Below are 23,418 nucleotides of genomic sequence, written 5' to 3' on the forward strand. Positions count from 1 at the left end.
TTCTATTTGTACTGCTTAGTTCTCTGACTTGTCATGATAATTTTAGTGATTTATTCTTATCTGTGCTCTGAAATCTTATTTTTATAATTAATATCATTATTTAAACCCTTATATAAATCAGTGGTGTTCTCATATTAGTAATTATTCTTTTTATTTAAAACAGTATTCATATAACATTCCCCATCACTTGCATTGCTATTTCCCTCCACTTTTTCTTCAGTTCTTAGAGTCCATAAAATGGCTTCAATTCCACTTCATCTTATCCACACTCATATTTTTCTTATACATGTCACATATAGCACAAGATATTTTCCATGACATATCGTCAGCAGATTATTTTCATCATATTGAAAGATTATGCAGCAACATTTATTTTGTAAGTTCTATAGTGATGGCAGGTGGAAACTGTTACGTGAAATGGCACTCTGCGTGAAAGGAAAATCCGAAAGTGAATTGCTTCAATGGTTATGATTGTTTTCCCCATTTGTTCTCCTCCAAATGAGAATGCCCGTGCAGATCTGTTAATCCCAAGGGGCGGCAGACAGGGCTTCTCGGCTTTAGTCAGTGGCTGGGTGATTGGCACCTCTTGATATGTTTCATTATTGATATCTCTTTCCCTGGCTTCTGATCCCAGCTTTTTGTTCCCTTCTTGGAGAAATGGGGAAAAATACATTTATATACTATTTTGAAAGTGAGATTTTGGTTATCGCTCTTTGTAAAGGCAACATCTTATTTACCTGTTGGTTTCATTCATTCATCCAGTAAATGTTTGCTGCCCTCGTACTCCATACCAGGCACTGTGGTGGTCACCAGGCACTAAAAAATGACTTACGATTGCCAACATTTAAATTATTTTACAGTGTTTCGGAAGAGGATAATGTGAAAGAAGTCTTATGTCAGCAGAGAAATATTTTGTGGTCTGCCTGGTAATTTTTTTTTTTTTCCAAAATTGCTACTGGCTAGAAAATGATGATGGCTTGCACTTCTGACAGCGCTGCTAATGTTGGGTTTCTGTGCCTGGGCCCTTTGTGCGGTGCAGACAAGAGGCGTTTGGAGACGCTTAATTTCACCGGAACGCTGCACCTGTTGCTGGCTAATCTTGCATACGAAATCCAGAACCTCGAGTCACTTGCTTTCATTTCCTTTTCCTGCCCCCTCTTTCCGGCATGGAGGGGCTCAGTTTAGTAACTCAGATGAAGAGTAACCACCTTGTTCCTTCAGGAGTATGGTTTTAAAGCCCTGGGGAGTGGAAGCGTCGGGGCCTTTTGTCATTCTCTTGCAGAAAGGCTCACCTCTGACTGGCCTCAAGATTCTGCAAGCTTGTGTTTGTGCCAGAGTTTGGGACTGCGATGGGGGTGGAGCCGGCTACCTGACACCTGGGACCTGACTGCTGTTGAGGAACACGCATTTCCTTTTGGTTTCATTTGGTTTTTGGCTGTGACTTTGAGGAAGAGAGGAAGTATCATATAGTATTATTTACCCTCAGAGAAACAACTTTGAAGCCTCTGGGCTTCATGATGGTTCAGGAAGTGCTGTTGACAGCCAGTGAGCTGCTTCTCGAAGGCCCACGATGGGATGGGAGTAAATACTTGGGGGCAGGGAGTTGGTTCTGAGGTTCAGAACACCCACGGCATGAATTTGGTGTCATGAATGGAAAAGGAAACGGCAACCCACTCCAGTATTCTTGACCCGAGAATCCCATGAACAGAGGAGCCTGGCAGGCTGCAGTCCATGTGGTCGCAAAGAGTTGGACACAACTGAGTGAATAACACTAACTTGGTGTTATGAAACCTTAGTTACCTCATTTTTTAAAGAGAGGCTGAAATACTGACACAGCTTAACCTGTAAGAATTTTGCAGGCATCCATGAAAATAAATGTGAAAGGACTCTGAAGTTCAGAGGTCCCTAAAATTGGTCACTTTTTACTGACCAAATTATAGACTGATGTTCCAATAGAAACATGGGTCGTTCCAACCCTCTACTGAATTGGCAGCCTCAGGGAAGTTATTTTTAGTGTCACGTTCCTCATTTAAAACCAGGTTTGTTCTATTGGCTCCATTTTTAAATCTTTTTATAGATAGACGGATTTACTCATGAACATTCTCTGGAGGAGAGAGATTTTATGGAAAGTGGAACTTTATATGAAGTGGCATGTAAGTGGTCCCGACCTGCAAACTGTGGAAGAACTTGCTTCCTGTCAGGGGCAGCCCTGGAGTACGGGCCTGGCTCTCTTCTCCTCTTATTTCTGGATCGCTGTTTTCTCTTTTGTACCTTCTGGCATTGTTTCCGAGCTCCACCCTGCCATCTTCCTCCCTGTTCTCTGTCACTCCTTAGATGCTCTAATCATAGGCTGTTTGTGCATTTCTTGCCTCTGTCGTGTTCACTCCCACCTCGTTTGGCAGCCCCTGTCCTCTCCTTTCCCCTTTTGCAGGCCCCAGCCTGTGTTGGGGCTGATCCCCGAGGGAGTGACAGCAGGCACCACACATTCCCTCTGCAGTTGCCTCACTTTGCCGGGCCTGGGAACTGGTTCTTGTCTGCACCACATGAAACAGGAGTAGGTGCTAAGTCAACAAATCAATTAGCTGACTGACTCCCATGGGCCCAAGGCTCAGGGATCTTGTTTATAAGTCCCATGGCTCATAAATTCTGGGCTGACAACCATTACTTGCATTCTGTGTTCCTCACCTGGTTATTGGACTTCCCAGGTGGTGCTAGTGGTAAAGAAAGAATCCGCTGGTCAATGCAGGAGACACAAGAGACCCAGGTTCAATTCCTGGGTCAGGAAGATCCCCTGGAGAAGGAAATGGCAACCCTCTCCAGTATTCTTGCCTGGAGAGTCCCTTGGACAAAGGAGCCTGGAAGGCTGTAGTTCATAGGGTCGCAAAGAGTTGGACACGACTGAAGCAACATAGCATGCACCTGGATATCTCTTGGCAGCTACATCATCCTATAAATCCTGAAACAGATTTAAAATACCCAAGGTCAGTTCTTTGGCATTGGTTCTGCCTCATTATTACCTGGATACTTCATTTTCTCCCCACTCCCAGCCCTCAGTAGGTGATTATGTCTCATTCCCACATGGGAGTGGGGTGGGTGTGCCGTGAGTAGGCAGGACTATCTTTGTGTAGTATCAGCTGCAGGCTGAATATACAGATGACTCATGCAAGTTAATACCCATGTCTAATGAGTGGCCCACAGCTTCAGATTTGCATAAGAGCCTAAGAGCTCCACAGGAAACACTGAATTGAGATTGTCACTGCAGGTGATCAAAGGACAAACTGTTATGAGTGACATGTCCAGCTTCATAGGGTGTTGTGCCCTATGGGAGTGAGAAATAGAGTATTTCCTGCTGTGTCAATAAACTAGGATGTCACAGTCAGCAGCGATTCCAGCCCTCAAGGGCAACTAAGAAGGAGAAGAATACCTGTGATCTGGCAGCCACTGGGCTGCAGCCACTCCCTCTGGTGAGCACTGAGAAAAAAAAAAAAATGGATACTGGCCCCAGGTAGCTGAGATGCATATGAAAGGAATGATTTCAGTGAGCTCAGACTCCTGCATCTTCCCATACATAGAAAAGCACTAAATTCCTTAATTTGAGATAATCTGGTTTTCTTTAATTCACAAAAATACTTTTGTTGTTCAGACTACCTGCCCTTTGTTGTAAATTTCTATATAACCTGACTCCTCCCCCTGCATCCTCCGAGCAGTTCTCTTGGGGGTCACTTGAGATGCTGTTTCCTGGCCTTGAAGTCCTAAAAATTCACACTGAATATAACACACCTCTCAACTTTTAGGTTGTGACTGCTTTGTAGATCACCAGGATACTTAAGTCAGCTCTCCCACTAGATGTCTTTACAGCTAACAACAAAAAATAATCCCCACACTTCTTTTTTTCATACTTTTCCATGAAGCTGGAGGGTTCTGGAACCTTCTGGAAACTAGAAAGGTTTTCCTCACAGTGACAGCAGATGTACTTCAAGAAAACTCACTGGCTGATCTTTGCTCCACAGCCCAGCAGGTTGCCAATGATATTGCCTCTATCTTTACAGCACGTTTATTTCCAGATGTATCCTTCTTTTTTACATTCCTGAAAGCACCCTTCTCACTTGGTCCCAGTTCCCTGATCCCTTTCTGGAATGCTGTGGTCTGCCCCAGAGCAGAGTCTGCCCCAGAACTGCTATTTTTGATTTTGCTCATGTCATAGACTGTGGTACCTCCTTTCTGCATCAGATGGCCTTGTTGTGGAAGCTCTGTGAGTGTGAGAGATGCCCAGGGTTCCTCTCACTATCCTGGTTCACTCTTACTTTTGTTCTGATGTCTTCCACATCAGCTTGTGTCTATTCTTCCAGTAAATGCTCATTTACTAAGTCCTTACAACATTTCAGGCTCCATGCTAAAGGATGACAATACAAAGGTAAATTAAAAATGACAATGTTTATTTTTTGCCTGATTGATAGACACGGAACATGTAGAAAATTCAGGAAAATTACTCCCTTCCTTTCTTGTTTGGTAATGTTTTAAAAGTCCTCTTTTTAAAGCATCTGAGTTTTATTCGTCTTTTTTTATGTCTCCTTAAATACCTGTTCCTGCTCCCTGAAGAACCCTGGTGATAACCTACCTTCCTTCCTTCTGCTAGAGTGAGGTCTTTGCCACGTGAGTGGTTGTCCCAGGAAGCCCTGTCTTGAGCAGCAGACACTACATGATTCTACCAGGGCCCTGGCAGAGTGGATCCTGGCTTTTACAGAGTGGTGGCGTCGCTTGATGTCCATGCAGTGCCGGCCTTTTCTGCCCTGACTGCTGTCAGCCACGTATATCTCACCTCGGTCGGAGCACAGCAGTTGTCGTTTCTGTTTGGAGGTAACTTAACACTGCCAGTGAAAATCCTGCCATGTGTGCGTACACACAGTCACACACACAGTCTGCTCCTTCTCTCCTTCCCTCCCTTGGTGTAGGGAGAAGCAGGTATATACCGACCACTTCTCTCTACCCCCATCATTATGGGATTCAGTGGTACTATTCTTTATCTCTTACTCCTTCTGCTTTTGTGCACTTTTCCTGAGATAATTGTAAGAAAGGTTATAATTTATCTTCAAATACAATATCTAGGAACTTTTACCATTCTGTGTCTGACTATTTGCACATTAGAAAATAAAACCAAAATACTTAAAATATGATGTCTTTCCTCTTTCATTGGTGTATGTTCCTTAAAGTCTGCATCAGAGATAAGTCTCTATGTGGTTGGGGATAAATTCTGAGCTCTTTGGTGGTGGGGATTTTTGTTTAGCTCTCTCTAACATAATTTTGCTGGTTATAATGTCATTCACTTCCATTAATATACTAATATGGAAACAAAGACATGGTTTCAGATTTTATTTATATCTTTGTGCTTTGGAAAAACAATCTCATGAGAACTCACTCAGCCCATTAAATACCATCTTTGACGTTGCTTTTTTGGGTTTGCTTGTTTTTAGAAAAGTTTTTCTGGCTTTTGCTCTTTGTATTTGGAACAGTAACATAGCAAGTATTTTTAGACATGTCTTGTTAAAATCATGTGAAAAATCCTTTTCATGTCAACATATGGGGTTTTATTAGTAATCTTTAATGTGATCAAGAGCTAAGGTAGAATTTCCTAGCTAGAAAAGAATGAGTTAAAAAAAAATTCCCATATTTCTTTGATGGTTGGAGAAGCTACATTCTATATTTTCAGTTTGATGAAAATATTCAAGAGACTGAATTAGATTGGTGGCATCTTGAGGACAGAGATTACACCTTTTTCACTTCTATTTTCTTCTTGGGTGTAGCACTGTTATAGTCAAAAGGGTTGGCTTAGATGGTGGGGAGCCTTGTAAACTAAACTTCATAAGATTAGACTCCAACCTCCTTTTTTTTGCATGGGAAATCTTGAAGGATTTTGAAGCTAGAGAGCTGCAAGTAATTTACAAAGGTCACCCTGGAGACTCTCCGAGGGTTAATTGGAGTGAAGAGAGCCTGGAGGCAGAGGTAACACTGGAGGTGAAAGAGGATGTGGTGTGAGGGTGGGTGGGCGACACATGAAGCCACAGATTTCATTGGTAGAGGTCCACACTCTCTCATTTGCAGTTATAATAGCTAAAATGAACTCTGAAAACAGAAAGGTTTTTTAATTCATTTGATAGTAAAACCTGAGCTTGACCTGAGCCGATTTTTTGGGAAAAATTTGACCAGAAGTGTTGGGATGCTTTTGAAATCTTTCCTTCTCCCACTTACCTCCTAAAACACACATAATTACTGCAGAAGTGTTAGTGTATTTGATTGGGGGAAATTATCCTACATCTCGCTGTTTTTGTCTTGTGTGCTGTGCTAAGTCACTTCAGTTGTGTCTGACTCTATGCGATACAATGGACTGTAGCCTTCCAGGTTCCCCTGTCCGTGGGATTCTCCAGGTACCATTACTGAAGTGGGTTGTCATCTCCTTCTCCAGGGGATCTTCCTGACCCAGGGATGGAACCGCTATCTCTTATGTCTCCTGCATTGGCAGGCAGGTTCTTTACCACTAGCTCCTCCAGGGGAATGCATAGCCTATGTAACTTTTCTCAAGTGGGATTTGGCAGCTCCTCTATGTTCTAAGGGTTCCGGACAAGGAATTGTGAAACTCAGTTTGACCTGTGTTTACAAGATGAGGCTGATAAGACCCTCAGAGAATTGTGGAGGAAATAAGCATTTCTAGACTGGAACACTCAATGGTTAATAATGAAACTACCTCATCAACATGAAAGAAAATAGGACTTTTGGTGGAGGGATCAGAAACATTCACTAGAGAGTGAATGAAAGGATGTGTTTTTGAAGTGTTGCTTGTGTGCCGGTCCTGGGATACAATCAGGAAACTGAAAAAGGGAACAACTGGAGACATTTAAATAAGATCTGTGGAGTAGTTCATTGTATTGCATCAGTGCTAATTTTCTGCTTTTGACAGAAGTACTCTGGTTCTGTAAGATGGTAACATTTGGGGAAGCTGGATGAAGGGATTATGAAAACCCTGTACAATTTTTTTTACAACTTTTTGGGTAAGTCTAAAATTATTTCAAGTTTTAAAAAATGAGGAAATAGTTGCTTTAACCAAACTTAGATAGCAAGAAGTGGTATCATTCATGCTCCCTTTAAGCAGAGAATATCTGTTAGCAGGAGTATGGTTTTCTTAGAGATTTTGAACTCTAAAAATGCGGGTTGAGTAGACTTCCAGGTTTCTATCCCACCTCAATTTTTTTTTTTTTTTTTAAAGCTGACCTTATTTTAGCAGAAGACGATTAATTGAAACATTTTTGATCCAAGAAAAAGCCTTGATCCTAGTTACAACACGAAACTGATTGTGTCTGGACAGTTCATGGGAAGCGTTGTCACTTGTGTTCCCTCACTTTTTGTCTCCCTTGTGTTGGAGGGTGTGGTTTATTTCTGGCTTTTGTCTGCTGCTCTGCGGGTGTAGGTGTAGGTTCATTGGTTAGAACAGAAAGTTGTAATAAGATGTTCAAAACCCAGAGGTTTGCAGAGGGATGAAGAAAATGTCTGCCTTTAATGGTCCAGGTTGGCTGTGCTGATGTGCCCGGCATATGTCTCTCCGGTGGGAGGAGGGTTTGTCTTGAATCCCTCTGCTTCACTGTCTCACTTCCACACCCCCTTCTGTAGTCTCAGCTGATGCGGTCTGTAATTCTCTCTGCAGTCTACTCTTTTCCTTCCTTTTGGGTGAGACTAGACCTAGGCTGGCAGCCAGTAGCCATTGAGCTATAATAGAGCTAGTGGTATGTACAAAATTTGATTACTGCTGTCAACACCAGATTGAATAAGAAAGTGCATACCCTAGACAGATACTTGGGACATAAATGGTCTATTGATTTCATGAGAACTAGAAATGAGGCCACCGTGTAATCTAGCAGAAGAAGGGGTCAGTGGGTAGACATTACAGAACAGTTTGTAAAAGTGCCCTTCTTTTAGACTTTTTTTGGAAGAACTTTCAGATAACCTTGATAAACTGATCGTTGCTTCTGATTTTCTTCACCGTCAAGTATTTACAGAAACTCCAATGTGGCCTTTGTACTTGTTGTTTTCGTTCAATGGTTTGCCTTTCCTGTGTAAAATCTGGTTTAGAAATTGTACTGGGTGATATAAGCCATATTTGCTCCTGAACTCTGATGACATTTCCACTTAGCTTAATATGAATGTTTTAGAAATTTCCCACAATGGAAAGTTCTATTTGACATAGGAAAGTTCAGCGGTCAGTTTCATAGTCAGCTGTATGCCAAGAAATAACGAAAACAGTGGATTGCATAGTGCAGCCTTGGGACATGGAAAATTTCTTAGAAGATGAATGAATCATATTATTAATACATCTTGTGGGGCCTGAGGCCTTATATTGAAAAACAGGGGAAAAGTTGTTATTTTTTTAAAGCTTGTAGCCTTTTTGTATTTTCTTTCTTGTGTTTTATGTATGTAGACTTTATTCTTTTTAATTTTTTAAGGCATTAAAAATAATTTAAAATAGAATGTTTTAGGAATAAAATAATTCATTTCATTGTACATGAATTTTTTCAAACATCAGAAATCTGAAAAAAATGAACATCTCTTTGAATGAGTTAGATTAGAGAAAGACTTCAAATTAGAAAAGATGATAATCCCTCAAGTTAGATTGGATTATATGTTTTGAATTTTGGATTAGATAATCTCTTTGAATTTTATTGGATAATCCCTTTGAATTAGAATAATTACTATCCTTCTCTCAATATCACATTTTTTAGAGAAAAGGGAAAAACATCGGTAGTGTCTAGAATCCTGACTTGTTCCTCTTGGCTTCCTTAAAATTTTGTAATAACCTTAATCTTAAATCAAATCTTGTCTAAAATTTCTTTCTATAAATAATTATGGTTATTCACTTATAAAAGGCTGCTTTAATTGAGACTGTTTCTATTTAGGAAGAAGACAAATACAGAAAGACATGTGGAAACAACTGATTTAGAATTTAATAAGTTTTCATAAGCAGCCCTTGGGTAGGGGAAGATTAAACCAACCGCTTTAGCAGCCTCTTGCTTAGAGATGTAATTTGAACACCAGCAGTATTTAGATGGTATGTTATACCAGATTAAAATGTTGAAATACATTTTTGTATTTGGGCTTTGACAACCATCAGGGAAATGTATATCAAGCCATGATGATATGTCACTTCACACCCACTAGGGTGGCTATAATAAATAAATAAAATAAAAACTAGATAAAAATAGGTGTTGGTGAGGATGGAGAGAATTTTATCCTTCATGTACTGCTAGTGAAGGAATGGAAGATGGTGCAGCCACTTTGGAAAGCTGTCTGGCAGTTCTTCCAAAGGTTAACTGTAGAATCCTATTATATGATCCAGTAATGCTTCAGTTCAGTTCAGTTCAGTTGCTTAGTCGTGTCCGACTCTTTGCGACCCCATGAATCGCAGCACAACAGGCCTCCCTGTTCATCACCAACTCCCGGAGTTCACCCAGACTCATGTCCATCAAGTTGGTGATGCCATCCAGTCATCTCATCCTCTGTCGTCCCCTTCTCCTCCTGCCCCCAATCTCTCCCAGCATCAGAGTCTTTTCCAATGAGTCAACTCTTCGCATGAGGTGGCCAAAGTACTGAAGTTTCAGCTTGAGCATCATTCCTTCCAAAGAAATCCAGTAATGCTACCCTGGGTATTTATACTCAAGAGAAATAAAAACATATGTTGATATAAAAATTTGTACATGAATGCTCGTAGCAGCATTATTCATGTTAGCTGAAAGGTAAAGACAACCCAAATGTCTGCCAATTGATAAGTGAATCAATAAAATGTAGGATATTCATACAAGGAAGATTATTCAGCTGTAAAACAAAATGGTATGCTGACATATTCATATCAGCATGAATGAAACTTTGAAAACATTATGCTAAGTAAAACAAGTCAGTCATAAAGGACTACATATTCTATGATTTCATTTATGTGAAATGCTCAGGAGAGGCAAGTCTAAAGTGATTGAAATTAGATTTTCATGGTTGACTAGAATTGGGGGCGGTGCAGAGAGAAGATGGAGATTGAGTGCTTTTTGGGGTGATGAAAATGTTCTAAAATTGATTGTGTGATGGATTCATAACTCTGTGAATATACTAATAACCACTGAATTATATACTTTAAATGTGTTAATTGCATGCTGTGTGAATTATATCTAAATAAAGCTGTTACAAAAAAAAAAAAAATCAGGCTTTGACCATGTGACCTAATCTATAGCATTGTGCTTTTCACTCTTTCACTACAATCCCACGAGACAAGTGAGGTCTCTACTCTCATTTTACAGGTTTGGATATTGAGGCTTAGAGTGGGTGTTTTGCCAGGCATATGGTTTCTAGTCTAGAAAATAGAGATAAGAAAGAAGAGAGTGGGGCAAGGACTAACTGTATCTCAGCCAATAGCAGGAAGAAAGATGTCTTCTGATTTAAATCTGTGTGTATCCTGACAAGAGAACCTAAGTTATGAAAATCTTTGCTTATAAGTCGAAAGTTTCTGTTTTGAAGCAGGAGAGAAAAAAAGAGTTAAACAGGAATAAAAAAGCCCATGAGGCAATATGGGTCATGATTTTCCTTGCTGTTGTATGTGTGTGGATGATATCTGTATGTTGTTGTTGTTGCGTTGCTAAGTCGTGTCCAGCTTTTTTGCAACCCCATGGAGTGTAGCCCATCAGGCTCCTCTGTCCATGGGGTTTTCTGGGCAAGAGTACTAGAGTGGGCTGCCATTTTCTTCTCCCTGGGATCTTCCCGACCCAGGGATTGAACTCGTGACTCCTGCATTGATTCTTTACCACTGAGCCACCTGACATCTGTGTTCTGTGATAATAAAAGAGTGAGGCAAATACACAAGATAGAACAGGCTGGAAAATATGAGTCAAAACTGTTACCTCTGATCTTTTGATTCTGTGTGGTTGAATGTATTTTTTTCCATAATAGCAATCTCTAAGGAATGAAGTAGAAATTCTTTTGAGTTCCATTTTTCCCAAGGTGTATATGCATATTGAAGTGAAATAACAAGCTCAATTTATGCTTTGAAGTAGAGTTAATATATAACCAAACTCTTCGGTCCAGTTGTATACCCAGGGCAAACGCCTCTATTTATATACATGTGGGTAAGGAGGTGGGTGGAGGTGTCCTTATCAGCTGACGCTGTCAAAAACAGGAAGCAAAGTTATAATCTCTTTGTAGTGGATCAGAAACATTCAAAGGCCCTCCGTTGTGACAATTAAAAGAACAGTGACAGAAAATGACCTAAGGAATTTTCACTAACTGCGAAGTGTAACATCCTGTCTGGTATTTAGAGGAGATTCAGTTAGGTTTTAGTCAGATCCTCTCATGGGAAAAATAAAAGCCACGGCGAAACAGGACATCCCAGTGTGCAGTTCGCAGGCTGCTTCTGTTAAAATCCACTTCCTCTGCATCTTTTTCCTCGTCACTTAAGCAAATGTAGGTGATGAGCGGCCCGGTGGCCACCGCGTTTCGTTGGAAAAAGTACAGATTTGATGTGCCAGGACACTCAGCTCGCCAGTCTGGCAAGCATTTACCAGGTAAGTTTGTCAGCTTGTCTGACTCCCTGCCCTCCCTCCCGTGAGGTTTTGAGAAGAGGATGTCAGCAAAGACAGGGCTCTCGCAGTCACTTACTGAACCCAGTGTGTTAAGTAACAGAGCTGCTGGAAGCAGGACCAAGCTGGGGATGGGAACACCCTGGCAAGTTCTTCCTGATGTCGCATCTGTTGTAGAGTCTGAGGAGTGGCAACCAGCATTGTGGGGTTTCATCTTTTCTTCAGAATGTGATGATTTTCTAGTTTTTGGCTTCTTGGAAAAAAAGTACACAAGGAACCATATATTTGTTGTGACAAACGTGCTTCGTGTATTTTCAAACTAGCTTATTATGCGTTGACTATTTTCTGTCCTATAGAGAAAGTTTCCTTTGTGCTGTTGTATAGTGATAGTGTTTATTGTACTTGATTTACTGTGCTGACTAAAAATGTATTTTACTTTTAAAAGTGGTTGAGAGCTGATTAAGGGGAGAATCAGACATTGTACTTTTGGGCGGATTGTAAATGGAAGGGTTTTGTGTTTAGGCTGTCTTCTACAGAAGAACTCAGACGCGAAACTTCATGTTAGATGTGATCATGCACTTTTCTGTTGCTGGAGTTTACTTCCAGGGGGACCTAGATTTTTTGATTAGTTCTAATGTCCATATCTTGTTTAATCTATATATTCATGTTCTGGTCCAATAAGCTTTCTGAGAAAATAAATAAAAAACTCAAGTGATGTGTAATATTTGACCTTACATATCATGCTTGAATGTTGTTAGTATGGAACAACTTTTAGACTGGCTAGAATTTTTTTTAAAATGGCTTTCTTTCTTTTGGAATTACTCTTTCCCTCTTAAGTTTTCCTTCCTAACTCCATGTGAATGTGGTGGTAAATGCTGGGAGGCATCCTCTCCCTGGAGTGAATTCTCAACTAGAATGATTGGAGCAGCCCATGTTTTCTTAGCAAATTTGGCTTCTTGGCCAAGTGTAATAAGAGATTAGCATGCTATAATTCACTTTGTTGGCTGTTACTTTTCTCTCTTATTTAAAGAACCGTGTGGTCTCAACAGAAAATTAAAATATCTGTCAGAAACCTGAATTAAAACCTCAGGTACAAGAGCAGCATTGCAGCCTGTAGCCTTTCAAATATCTCTCTTGACTTTCACTTAATTCTCTTCCTTTTCCCAGCATGAATAATCTTCATTGCCTGCTAGTCTGCGCAGTAATGTCTTTCTACCAAGGGTCTCAGAAATAGGAAGATAATTAGAAAAAAAAATTCAAATAAACTTTTAAATAATAAGCAGACTTTTATATGGGTAGGCTTCAGCTTTAAATATTAATTCTCATTCATTCAGATAGCATTATTTCCTACCCTGTGATCAGTCCAAAGGCTTTGCTGCTACTGCTAAGTCGCTTCAGTCGTGTCCGACCCTGTGCGACCCCTGAGATGGCAGCCCACCATGCTCCCCCGTCCCTGGGATTCTCCAGGCAAGAATACTGGAGTGGGTTGCCATTTCCTTCTCCAATGCATGAAAGTGAAAAGTGAAAGTGAAGTCGCTCAGTCATGTCCAACTCTGAGCGACCCCATAGACTGCAGCCCACCAGGCTCCTCCATCCATGGGATTTTCCAGGCAAGAGTACTGGAATGGGGTGCCATTATAAAGCATTTTTTAAAAAAAAAAAAATATATTTTAAGGCACATTATTTTAATAAAAATAGAAGATTAGTGTGTATATGATTTGCAAGGGCCTAGGTTCTTTTCTTATTGGCTGTTATTAATTTACTATTTTATTATATCTACAGGATAGCTCTCTTATATCTTATATATATATATCTTATATCTTATAAGATATCTCTTATATCTACAGGATAGTGATTTTGTAAATAAAGGTATAAAAAAGTACATGTTAATGGATGGCATATTTCATTGCAATATGTAGCTATTTTTGATCTTCAAGCAGTCTCCATAATAGATTAAACTTTGGGGTGAATCCTTTATTTACAGACCTCAAGTAAGGTGGAAAGAGTGAAACCATAAATGTTTTGCATTAAACTGTTGATATTACTGGGGTTGAGGTTTCAAATGACTTTTGCAGAACCTAAAGGGAGTAATAAAACAAGTAATAAAATGGAATAAATTGAAATATATATTTGTTGAAAATAAGCCTTTCAGTGTTATTTTTGAAACTGCCCATCCTTTTGCCCTGTGTTATCTTCTAAAATGTGCAACTCTAATTTAGTGCGTTTGCCTCTCAGTAAGTTGAAACCTGATTATCTGTATCTATCTATCTTTGGTATACAATCATTACATTTTAAAATATTTCCTTTTCCTTTTCTTAATCTTGATGTCTGTGTACAAATGCCCAAATGTTAACAAATAATCTAATTGAAGGAGAATAAGTTTAAAAAAAAAAGGCTTGAAGGTGTGAAATAAAAAATTACTTGGAGTTGTAGGCAGCTACCGATGCACAGATGATTTAGGTCTGCTCAGGAAGCCACTTCTGGGAGGCCTCGCTTTTCTTGCCATCCTTCCTGCTTTCTCTTCAGGCTGACAGAACTCTGTGTCAGTCGTTTTGAATGGGTTCACATATTCTCAACCTTGGCTGCACGTTAGAATCACCAGCGTGCTGGAGCCCCACACCTGGAATCCTGATACAATGAGACTGAGGCCTTGACTCTAACTGTTCAAAAGCTGTCCAAGTGATTCTGATGGGGATTCAAGATGGAAGCATATGGGGGAGTGTATGGTTCCCTGTTAGACTGAAAGCTCCAGAAGAAGGGCAAGAAGGAAGCTTATGCTGTCCTTCCGTACTCAACCCATGCGGAGTCTCAGGTTCTGCTTGAGGAATGGGTGGATGAACAAATTCCTCTGAGCTGGAGGAGGCTACATGAGGACCAGACCTCCTGGTTTCTGGTTTGAGCTGATGGAGAAGAGTGTGTTACATGAGACTGTGGTCTGTCTGAAGATGGCTATCATTGGGAAGAAGCTCTTGGAAGAGCTCACTGGGGAATAGGCCAACTCGGGGTGCACTGAACAGACGACTCTGAAGACACAGAGCTCCTAGATGGTAGTGTCTTCATGAAGCAAGGCAAGTAGAGAACTTTGGAATAAGAATTTCATCAGGGGCTGGGGTGTCTGTGTCTGTCTGAATATGGAGGTGGGGCCCACTGGGGACACTACAGGGAGATTCTGGGTGCCAGGGTTAGTTTGAAAGGAAGAAGTGTGATTATCTTTGCCAGGAATTAGTGGCTGCCTGACCCACCCATTGGCTGTATGAATATAAAGACTGTATGAGTATTTAGAGTGGTCAGAGTGCAGTGAGGTTTGTCGGAGGGAGTTTCTCAGGGCTTGTGAAATTTTAGCTGATCTTAATGTTTATAAAGAAAATGAGTTAGTGGTTAGGGAGAGCAGGTGGAATGTAATTTGCCGAGGCTTGAGTGAAAAATAATTGTTCAGTTGGGTGAAGAGTAGATGGAGTGAGTTGTTTGAAACTGAAGCATTTTGGGGGGAACTGAGAAGTGTAATTAACATGGTAATGAAGAGTTGTTTGAGGAAGGAGACCCGCATCTCAGTTGCCTGTGCCATCCATGTGTAAGTCCCTGAACTTCTGAGACGGATCCCCAATCGGTAGCATCCCCCAGGTGATTTTGATCACGAATAATTAGGTAACATGTTTTAAAGCACCTTGCAAGCTGTAATAACAGTTCCAGGTAAATAAAAGGAATAGTGAGTTCTGTAAAAATTATAAAAATATAGTCAGTTGATAAACTTTGCCTGCTACCTACAATATAGGAATGGAAAATCAAATATTGTGTTGGTATGGCACTTAAAATGTATTTAGGCTTAAAATGGTATTTAAAATGTATTTAAGCTGATGCTGTGCACTCTGTCATCTTTTTAGTTGTGGTTTTCCTTGGCATTACTTGAAAGGTATGGTTATGACATGGGTCCTGGTTTCATGTTTCACTACGGTTCTTTGACCCTAGTTAGAGAGCACCAGGTGCTTCCTACTCTAATTGTTGGCAAATTTAGGATTTGGTTGGAGGGCCACTGATAGACTGGGGTGAGAATTAGATGGGATTTGGGCTTGGTGACTCCCTCACCCTTGCTGCAATATTTTGACCTTGATTTGAACAGTTCAATGAACTGGCAGCTCAAGTAGTTTTTTCCCACTGAACTAGAACTTTCATTGTTTGGCAGAGGAAGATGAGTCATAGCCCAGTCCTACCATTGTGACAAAGTGAAATTTTAGTCCAGAGCTAAAGGAACACAGCTTAGAAACTCTCTGTCTAAACACTTCTGTCTAAACCAGAAAGTGTTGAAATTTGGATTGTGATGGGAATTAGTGTGGCCCTCTCTGTGGGGTTACTCTCAAGTTAATGAAGCATTGGCTCAGATGGTAAAGAATCTGCCTGCAATGCAGGAGACCTGGGTTCGCTCCCTGGGTAGGAAGGATAAATGGCAACCCACTCCAGTGTTCTTGCCCGGAGAATCCCATGGACAGAGGAGCCTTGCAGGCTATAGTCCATGGGGTCACAAAGAGTTGGACACAGTTGAGTGACTTTCACTGTCTCACTCTGTTTATTGAAGTACATTTTTGATCCTAAATCTAATTTTTAGTGATATATTTAAATAATCAGATCCCTTCTTAAAAAATTCAATGCAGAATTAAAATTATACAAAGTGGCAAATTTCCATTTCCTCTCTCCCTCCATATCATTGTTTTGTTTGTCCTGCCACAACTTTTTTTTTGTGACTGTACAAGTGTATACTTTTAGGTCTAAATTCCTACAAGCACGCTTTTTCTTTTTTAAACTGAAGTTGAAACCATCTGGCCATAGTGTATCCCATTTAAAAAATATTAACAATAATGACCTGTGTACATATAATTTAGTTCATTTGGGTAATTTCTGGGGCAAATATGCTTTCACTGTTAAACTGCCATCTACAAAAGGGAGAAAGATGAAAACTAGTATATATTTGTGTGGACTTGCATTGTGTTTGTGTGTGAAATTGAACTCTGCATATATTTTTTGGCTCTTTGGACAAATTCTTCAATGAATTGCCTTTTTATGCATTGCTCCCCCCCCAACCCCACCCCCACGGTGTTTGGATCCCTGACTTTTAAACCTCTACTGATTTCAAAGGAAATTAATGCAAAATGGCAAATTTTGGATGACTTACTTGAATTTTGAGTTTTAAGATGCTTAACTTCCAGTCTAAAAGACAAACCTGATTTCTGGGTCTCTGGGACAGCAGTTTGTGTCTTTGGACTTGGGCTCTGTGTTTTCTTGTTCTCTTTCAGCTGTGGAAGCTGTCATCATCCCAATCTGTGCTGAGGCTGATAATTATTTAGGAGCCCTTGAGACTGGTAATTATTTAGGTGCCTTCACTATTTTATTACATTTTCACATCCTGATAACTTATTTTCATAGCGATGGTGAATCCCGGGATTATTTTTACAATAGCCCATGTTCTGTGTAATTTGTGGAACATATTAGAGTTATCAGAAAGGATCTGGACTTGGAATTGCATGGTTGAATCCCAGCTATGTTGCATCCCGAGTCTTAGTTTCCTTTTTTGCAAAATGGAGATAGTGGAGCTGTTCTAAGTCTTTAAAAGCGTATGCATGTAAGGGCTTCCCTGGTGACTCAGTGGTAAAGAATCCGCCTGCCAATGCAAGAGACATGGGTTCGATCCCTGATCTGGGAAGATACCGCATGCCTCTGAGCAACTAAGCCTATGCTCCACAACCACTGAGCCTGTGCTCTAGAGCCTGGGAGCCACAACTACTGAAGCCTGTGAGCCCTAGAGCCTGTGGTCTGCAAAAGGACGAGCCACCACAGTTGAAGCACAAGGGCCGCAACTAGAGAGAAGCCCCCGAAACAGGAGAAAAGCCCAAGCAGCAGCGAAGACCTAGGAGAGCCAAAAATAAATATATATAATGAAAAAATTTAAAAAAAGTGTATGCATGTAAGATCTCTTGGACATTACTTGGTAAATTGCAGGAAAGATTATAGAAGAGCTTTTTAAGTTAATGGAAAAAAATACAGTTTAGATGCTAAATGAAGATAATATTGGCTTCAGTGAGGCCCGCATACACCATCATACTGAAAATTTACCAGCTTTTTCTCATCCTTCAATCAAGATCTGTTAATGATTTTTCACATCAAAGCATCAAAGCTGTAATTCTCTGCTGGGCTCATTTAACCACAGATCCAGTACGTGGCAAGAAATTTCAAGCTATACAGGGTGGCAAACGGCCTGCAGTTGCTTAGAGAGTATCTATGGCAGGGTGCCTGAAACGTTTTGCTAGTTTCAAAGTTCACTTTCATTTGTTCAGAAAGGTTTGTATTGTTTGCAGGCAAGCAAGGCAAGCAAAGGGAAATAGTACACAGCTTCCCATGTGAATCTGTGCCATGTGACCTGTTTGCCTTTTGGTGCCTATTATATAGAAAGCTTTGTATAGTCTGTAGAGAGGACTATTTCTGCAAATAGAGGAAAACTGTTGTGATGATCTGGAAGCGTGATAGATTTCAGTTCAATGCCATTGATCGGGATACTGTTAGAAGCTGGGCTACACTGAAGTTTTGAGATAGGTATCTTGCACGAAGTCTTCATATATCATCAGTGGGAGTGCCTCCTCTGATAGCTATTCACATGACCTTCTGAGAAACAGCTCCTCTTGACACACCAACACAGGCTTCTGGCCCAGCCCTCCAGCCACCAGCCACCAGCTAGGTACCTGCTGCCATAGCGAGTCTCCAGGCTTTTGACTTGGCCTGTTTTCTAGTTTGACTCCTGGATTCTGTGCTTTTAATTTCTGCTTTGACTTTCAGGCAATAACTCTCTTTCTGGTGTTAGAAGCTCCTGGATTGTGTTTGACGGAAGAAATATATTTCCCCGTCAGGTACATTTTCTCCCTAGATAACCCTGACCTACCCATGCAGTCTGGTATCTGACAGTACTCTGATAACTGTTTAGTTAGTTGTTAACAAATATTTATTGTTGAACTCTGAATAACTAGTATTATAGCAGGCAAAGGAAAATTAAAGTTTGTGTGTATTTTCAGGTCCACTGATTTATGGGACATTTGGAGAAGGAAAAAAAAAAAATCGTGAAATGAAATACTTACTATATTTTATCCCTGACCATGTGGATTCTTTAAAATAAAGATTATATTCCATCTTTACTCACATTCATTTAAAAAATCATGGTGGATTTCATTGTAATGGGCTTTAAACTGAGAAGTTATGGATATTTTGCAAGTGGGTTGAGAAAGCTGTTCTCATTTTCCTCTGTGTCCTACTGGATCCTTCTTATCCATCCAGCTACTTCCTATCCATTTCTTTTGCTGTTACAAGAAAAATCCTATGCTTTATGTTGTGGGTGAATCGTCTGTGGCTGAATTAACTGAGCATCCTTAAAAAAATTCCTGTGTATTTACTGAATTTGTTGCTAGGCCTTATGCTGCAGAATTTCTCAAAGTAATAAAATCTAAATAAAAAAGAATGGTGTTGAAGGTAAATCTCCTTCTTGATTACTGTAATAAAGAATTGGCATTTATTTCCCATAATTTGAAAGTCAGTCAGTAGGTAATATTTGTCTGGTGTTTTATGACGAATAATTCTTATCATATTGGATTTGTGTTAGGAAAAAAGTAAGCATTGATTTCCTTGTAAGTTTCTAATTTTATTTTTCTCATCCTTGGTTCTTACCTGGAGTAGTGTTCAATTTTCTGTCAATCTTATTCCAGCTACACATGGTTAAGAATAAGAGATAAGAAAAAAAAAGAGCCCAAAATAAATGATTCAGAGAATACTTATGGAGACCTGCTGTTTTCTGAGTCCTGTTGTAATTGCTGAGTGCTTTTGTTTGTTTGTTTGATTAATTTATTTGACTGCACCAGGTCTTAGTTGCAACATGTGGGATATTCGTTGTGACATGCCGGATCTAGTTTCCTGACCAGGGATAGAACCTGGGCCCCCTGCGTTGAGACCTCAGAGTCTTAGCCTCTAGACCACCACATAAGTCTCACTGGGTGTTTTAAGTCAGGGTTTGAACTAAATGATTCTTCTCACTGGCATTCCAGGACTGCTGTGTGCCCCGCAGGCTGCACATAAATGTTGAGGGACATCACCACTGTGCAGATGGGGACATCAGTGAAGTGTCTTCCGTTCAGTTCAGTTGCTCAGTCGTGTCCAACTCTTTGCGACCCCATGGACTGCAGCACACCAGGCTTCCCCGTCCATCACCAACTCACAGAGCTTGCTCAAACTCATGTCCATGGAGTTGGGAATGCCATCCAACGATCTCATCCTCTGTCTTCCCCTTCTCCTCCTGTCCTCAGTCTTTTCCAGCATCAGAGTCTTTTCCAAGGAGTCAGTTCTTTGCATCAGGTGGCCAAAGGATTGAATCTTCAGCTTCAGCATCAGTCCTTCCAATGAATATTCAGGACTGATTTCTTTTACGACTGACTGGTTTGATCTCTTTGCAGTCCAAGGGACTCTCAAGAGTTTTCCCCAACACCACAGTTCAAAAGCATCAATTCTTCCGTGCTCAGCTTTCCTTATGGGTCTTAGGCCCTGATTTTAGTGACTGTTTCCTTAATTCAGACTATGATATTCAGTTTGAAAGTAAATTTGAAAGGTAGGGGGCCTGAGGGCTGCTAAAAATGGAAACACTGACAATCATGAGACAGGCCTATTGGCAGGCTAATCCTAGAGAAGACAAAAAAGTAAAGAGCAAAGAAATGTCAAAGCCAAGCAACAAGAGTCCGTATGACGCAAATATTTTGCTATTCAAGTAGGCTAAATTGAGAAAACTATTAGCACGTGAAAAAGCTCTCCCAGTGAGATGACCATGCAAGTGAAAGGAGGCAGGATGGTTTTCTGCAGCATCCTTTCAGGCTCTAAAGTCCTCTTTGCATATTTTGTCTGGGTTAGTGTTAGTCACTCAGTTGGGTCTGACTCTTTGGGATTCCGTGTAGCTCTCCAAGCTCCTTTGTCCATGGAATTCTCCCGGCAAGAAGACTGGAGTGGGTAGCCATTTCCTTCTCCAGGGGATCTTCCCAACCCAGGGATCAAAACCAGGTCTCTTGCTTTGCAGGCAGATTCTTTACCCTCTGAGCTACCAGGGAAGCCACTTGAATTCAAATGAACAAAGCTCCCTTCTCTGACCTTGGATGGCCTGAGTTAGGCTAATCTGTGTTGCTGGTTTCCAGCTGCAGAGGGTTGGTACTTTGCAGCCAGTGTTCACTTACTTTTGGAAGCTGTAAATAGTCTTGGTATGGAGCCTCCCCTGCTCTGAGCAGTGTGTCTTCAAGTTCATTCATTCTTTTTTTTTTTTTTCTCCCATCCTACAACTATTTATTTTATTTTTAAAAAATATATTTATTTGTTTATTTATTTTTGGCTGCACTGAATTTTTGTTACTGCACATAGGCTCTCTGTAGTTGCGGCAAGCAGAGGTTACTCTCTAGTTGCAGTGTATGGGCTTCTAATCGCACAGGCTCTAGAGCATGGGCTCAGTAGTTGCAGCACAGGGGCCCATTTGCCCCATGCCATGTGGAATCTTCCCTGACCAGGGATCAAACCTGTGTCCCCTGCATTGGCAGGCAGATTCTTAAATACCGGACCACTAGGGAAGTCCCTCAAGTTCGTTCTGCTATTGGAGTAAAACCAATTTACTTCATGGCTGGTCAAGTAAATCTTTTCTAGGAATCCTTTCCTGCCTTCCAGGTATGAATTGGCTACCCTCCCCTCTGCTTATCCCACAGCTTCCCCACCAGGATCAAAGTCAGCAATCCCTAGAGTGTTCATCTGTCCCAGCATTTATGACAGATGTTATCGTGCTCAGTCACTAAGTCGTGTCTGACTCTCTGCGACCCCCTGGACTATAGCCCACCAGGCTCTCTGCCCATGGGATTTCCCAAGCAAGAATACTGGAGCGGGTGGCCATTTCCTTCTCCAGGGGATCTTCCTGACCCAGGATTGAACTCACGTCTCCTGCACTGCCAGGTGGATTTTTTTTTTTTTTTTTTTTTTTTTTTACCACTGAGCCACCTACTGCACTGTGTTTAGCTCAACATATATTTCCAATAGGCGAGATCTTACATGTGTGTGCGTGCTCGGTTATGTGTGCTGACTCTTTGCAACGCCATGGACTGTGGCCTACCAGGCTCCTCTGTTCATTGAACCTGGATCTCCCACATTGCAGGCAGATTCTTTACCATCTGAACCACCAGGGAAGCCCCAAGATCTTATTATAGATTACATATAAACTCCATATTTATGATATAAATGTACTGAGGGCACACTGCTTTCCAAATCAATGCACATAAAATAGGTGGCTTTTAAACATAATTTGAACATACGAATTTATATTTTGGTTTGATGACTTATTAAAATTTAGAAATGATAATTACCTATCTTTCCTTGGTATTTGTTTTTCTTCGTGATTTCCATTTACAGATGTTATAGATCAGTATTTTTGAAAGTGTGATCTATCACATTTAAAAATCTCCACAAGTGATTTTGCCTTTCGAGAACCCCAACTCTAGACTTTGAGCTTAGAGGCAGGGCTTGTTCCTGTCTTTGAATCCTCAGACCTACCACAGTTCCTGGCACATTTTAGTTGCTTTTTTCCCCCCCTCCATTGAATGAGATAGAATCACAGTCAGAAGTGTTTGGAGAGCAGGTGTGCATGTGGAATACAGCAGCATAGTCAGAAGCCACCTGGATAATTCTTGACCATTTTTCTTTATGGTTTTGTAAATCAACAGTGTGTGAGAGTGAAAATGTAATGTGGATATATGAGAATTAGCTTTTTAAAAATTTTGTTGCCCAGAAAAATATACTGTAACTTTGTAATTTATATTTTTACCTTGTTTGAAGTAAATTTTATTTTAGGATAGTTTTACAGTTATAGAAATTAAATGCAAAGATGGTACAGGGAATTCTCATATACCCCTTTCTGTGTTCCCTTCCCTCTGTTGTTGATATATTTTATTACTATGTAATATTTGTGTTTGCTTAGTTGCTCAGTCATGTCCAACTCTTTGTGACCCCGCACTGTAGCCTGCCAGGCCTTTCTGTCCATGGCATTTTCCAGGAAAGAATACTGACTAGAGTGGGTTACCATGCCCTCCTCTAGGAGATCTTCCTGACCCAGGGATTGAATCCAGGTCTCCCGAATTGCAGGCAGATTCTTTACCATCTGAGTCCCCAGGGAAGCCCCTACTATGTCACAATTAGTGAACAATAATAATATATTATTATTCATTAAGTCATTATTAAATAACATTAACTAAAGGCCTCCCTAAGGGTTATTATTAAAAGTTTGTAAATTTACAGATGAAATAATATTTATAACTTCTACCACGTTTTTCTTTAAGTTAGGCTTTTGTATTTGAATTCTTGCATGCAGTCATAGTTGCAAGTATATTCACAAAGCGAGTGGGCCAATTCCTATGATAATTAGATTATGCAATAGATTTTTCAGGTGTCATTGGTTTTTTGGGACCTGGAAAAGGGGAAGGTTATTTTCAAAGGCTGACATTCAGTTAATATATCTGAAGCACTCTGTATTAATGAAAATATTTATTGACCTCTCAGGTGTTGTTAAGTATGAGGCTTGTTTTAACAATTTGTAGTGTGTCCAGGTAGAGGTATACTATTAAAAAAGTATTTAACAACTGGTATGGCCTGGGTCGGACATGACTGAACTGAACTGAACTGAACTGATGGCCTGGGTCCTCACCAGTCAGAATGATGTCCAAATGATTGGAAGGAATGCTGCTAAGTCACTTCAGTCGTGTCCAACTCTGTGTGATCCCATGGA

The 23,418-nt window shown here is 40.5% G+C and overlaps 1 protein-coding gene across 9 annotated transcripts in view; it reads left to right on the top strand.

The window, feature by feature from the left end:
- The window catches only part of UTRN (utrophin), a 565,993-nt gene that overhangs the window by 54,229 nt on the left and 488,346 nt on the right, over positions 1-23,418 (top strand). For 4 of the 9 annotated variants that reach the window (XM_055535863.1, XM_055535868.1, XM_055535871.1 and 1 more), the window contains exon 1: positions 11,168-11,582. The exons of 4 other annotated variants lie outside the window; for them this stretch is intronic. In XM_055535863.1, coding sequence (XP_055391838.1) covers positions 11,489-11,582 — 94 coding nt within the window. In that variant the 5' untranslated portion in view covers positions 11,168-11,488. Of the gene's footprint in view, positions 1-11,167; positions 11,583-23,418 lie in introns of those variants that run through there. One more of the 9 variants, XM_055535864.1, reaches the window with a different exon arrangement.

The sequence above is a fragment of the Bubalus kerabau genome, chromosome 9 (assembly GCF_029407905.1).
Source record: "Bubalus kerabau isolate K-KA32 ecotype Philippines breed swamp buffalo chromosome 9, PCC_UOA_SB_1v2, whole genome shotgun sequence".
Taxonomy (NCBI): domain Eukaryota; kingdom Metazoa; phylum Chordata; class Mammalia; order Artiodactyla; family Bovidae; genus Bubalus; species Bubalus kerabau.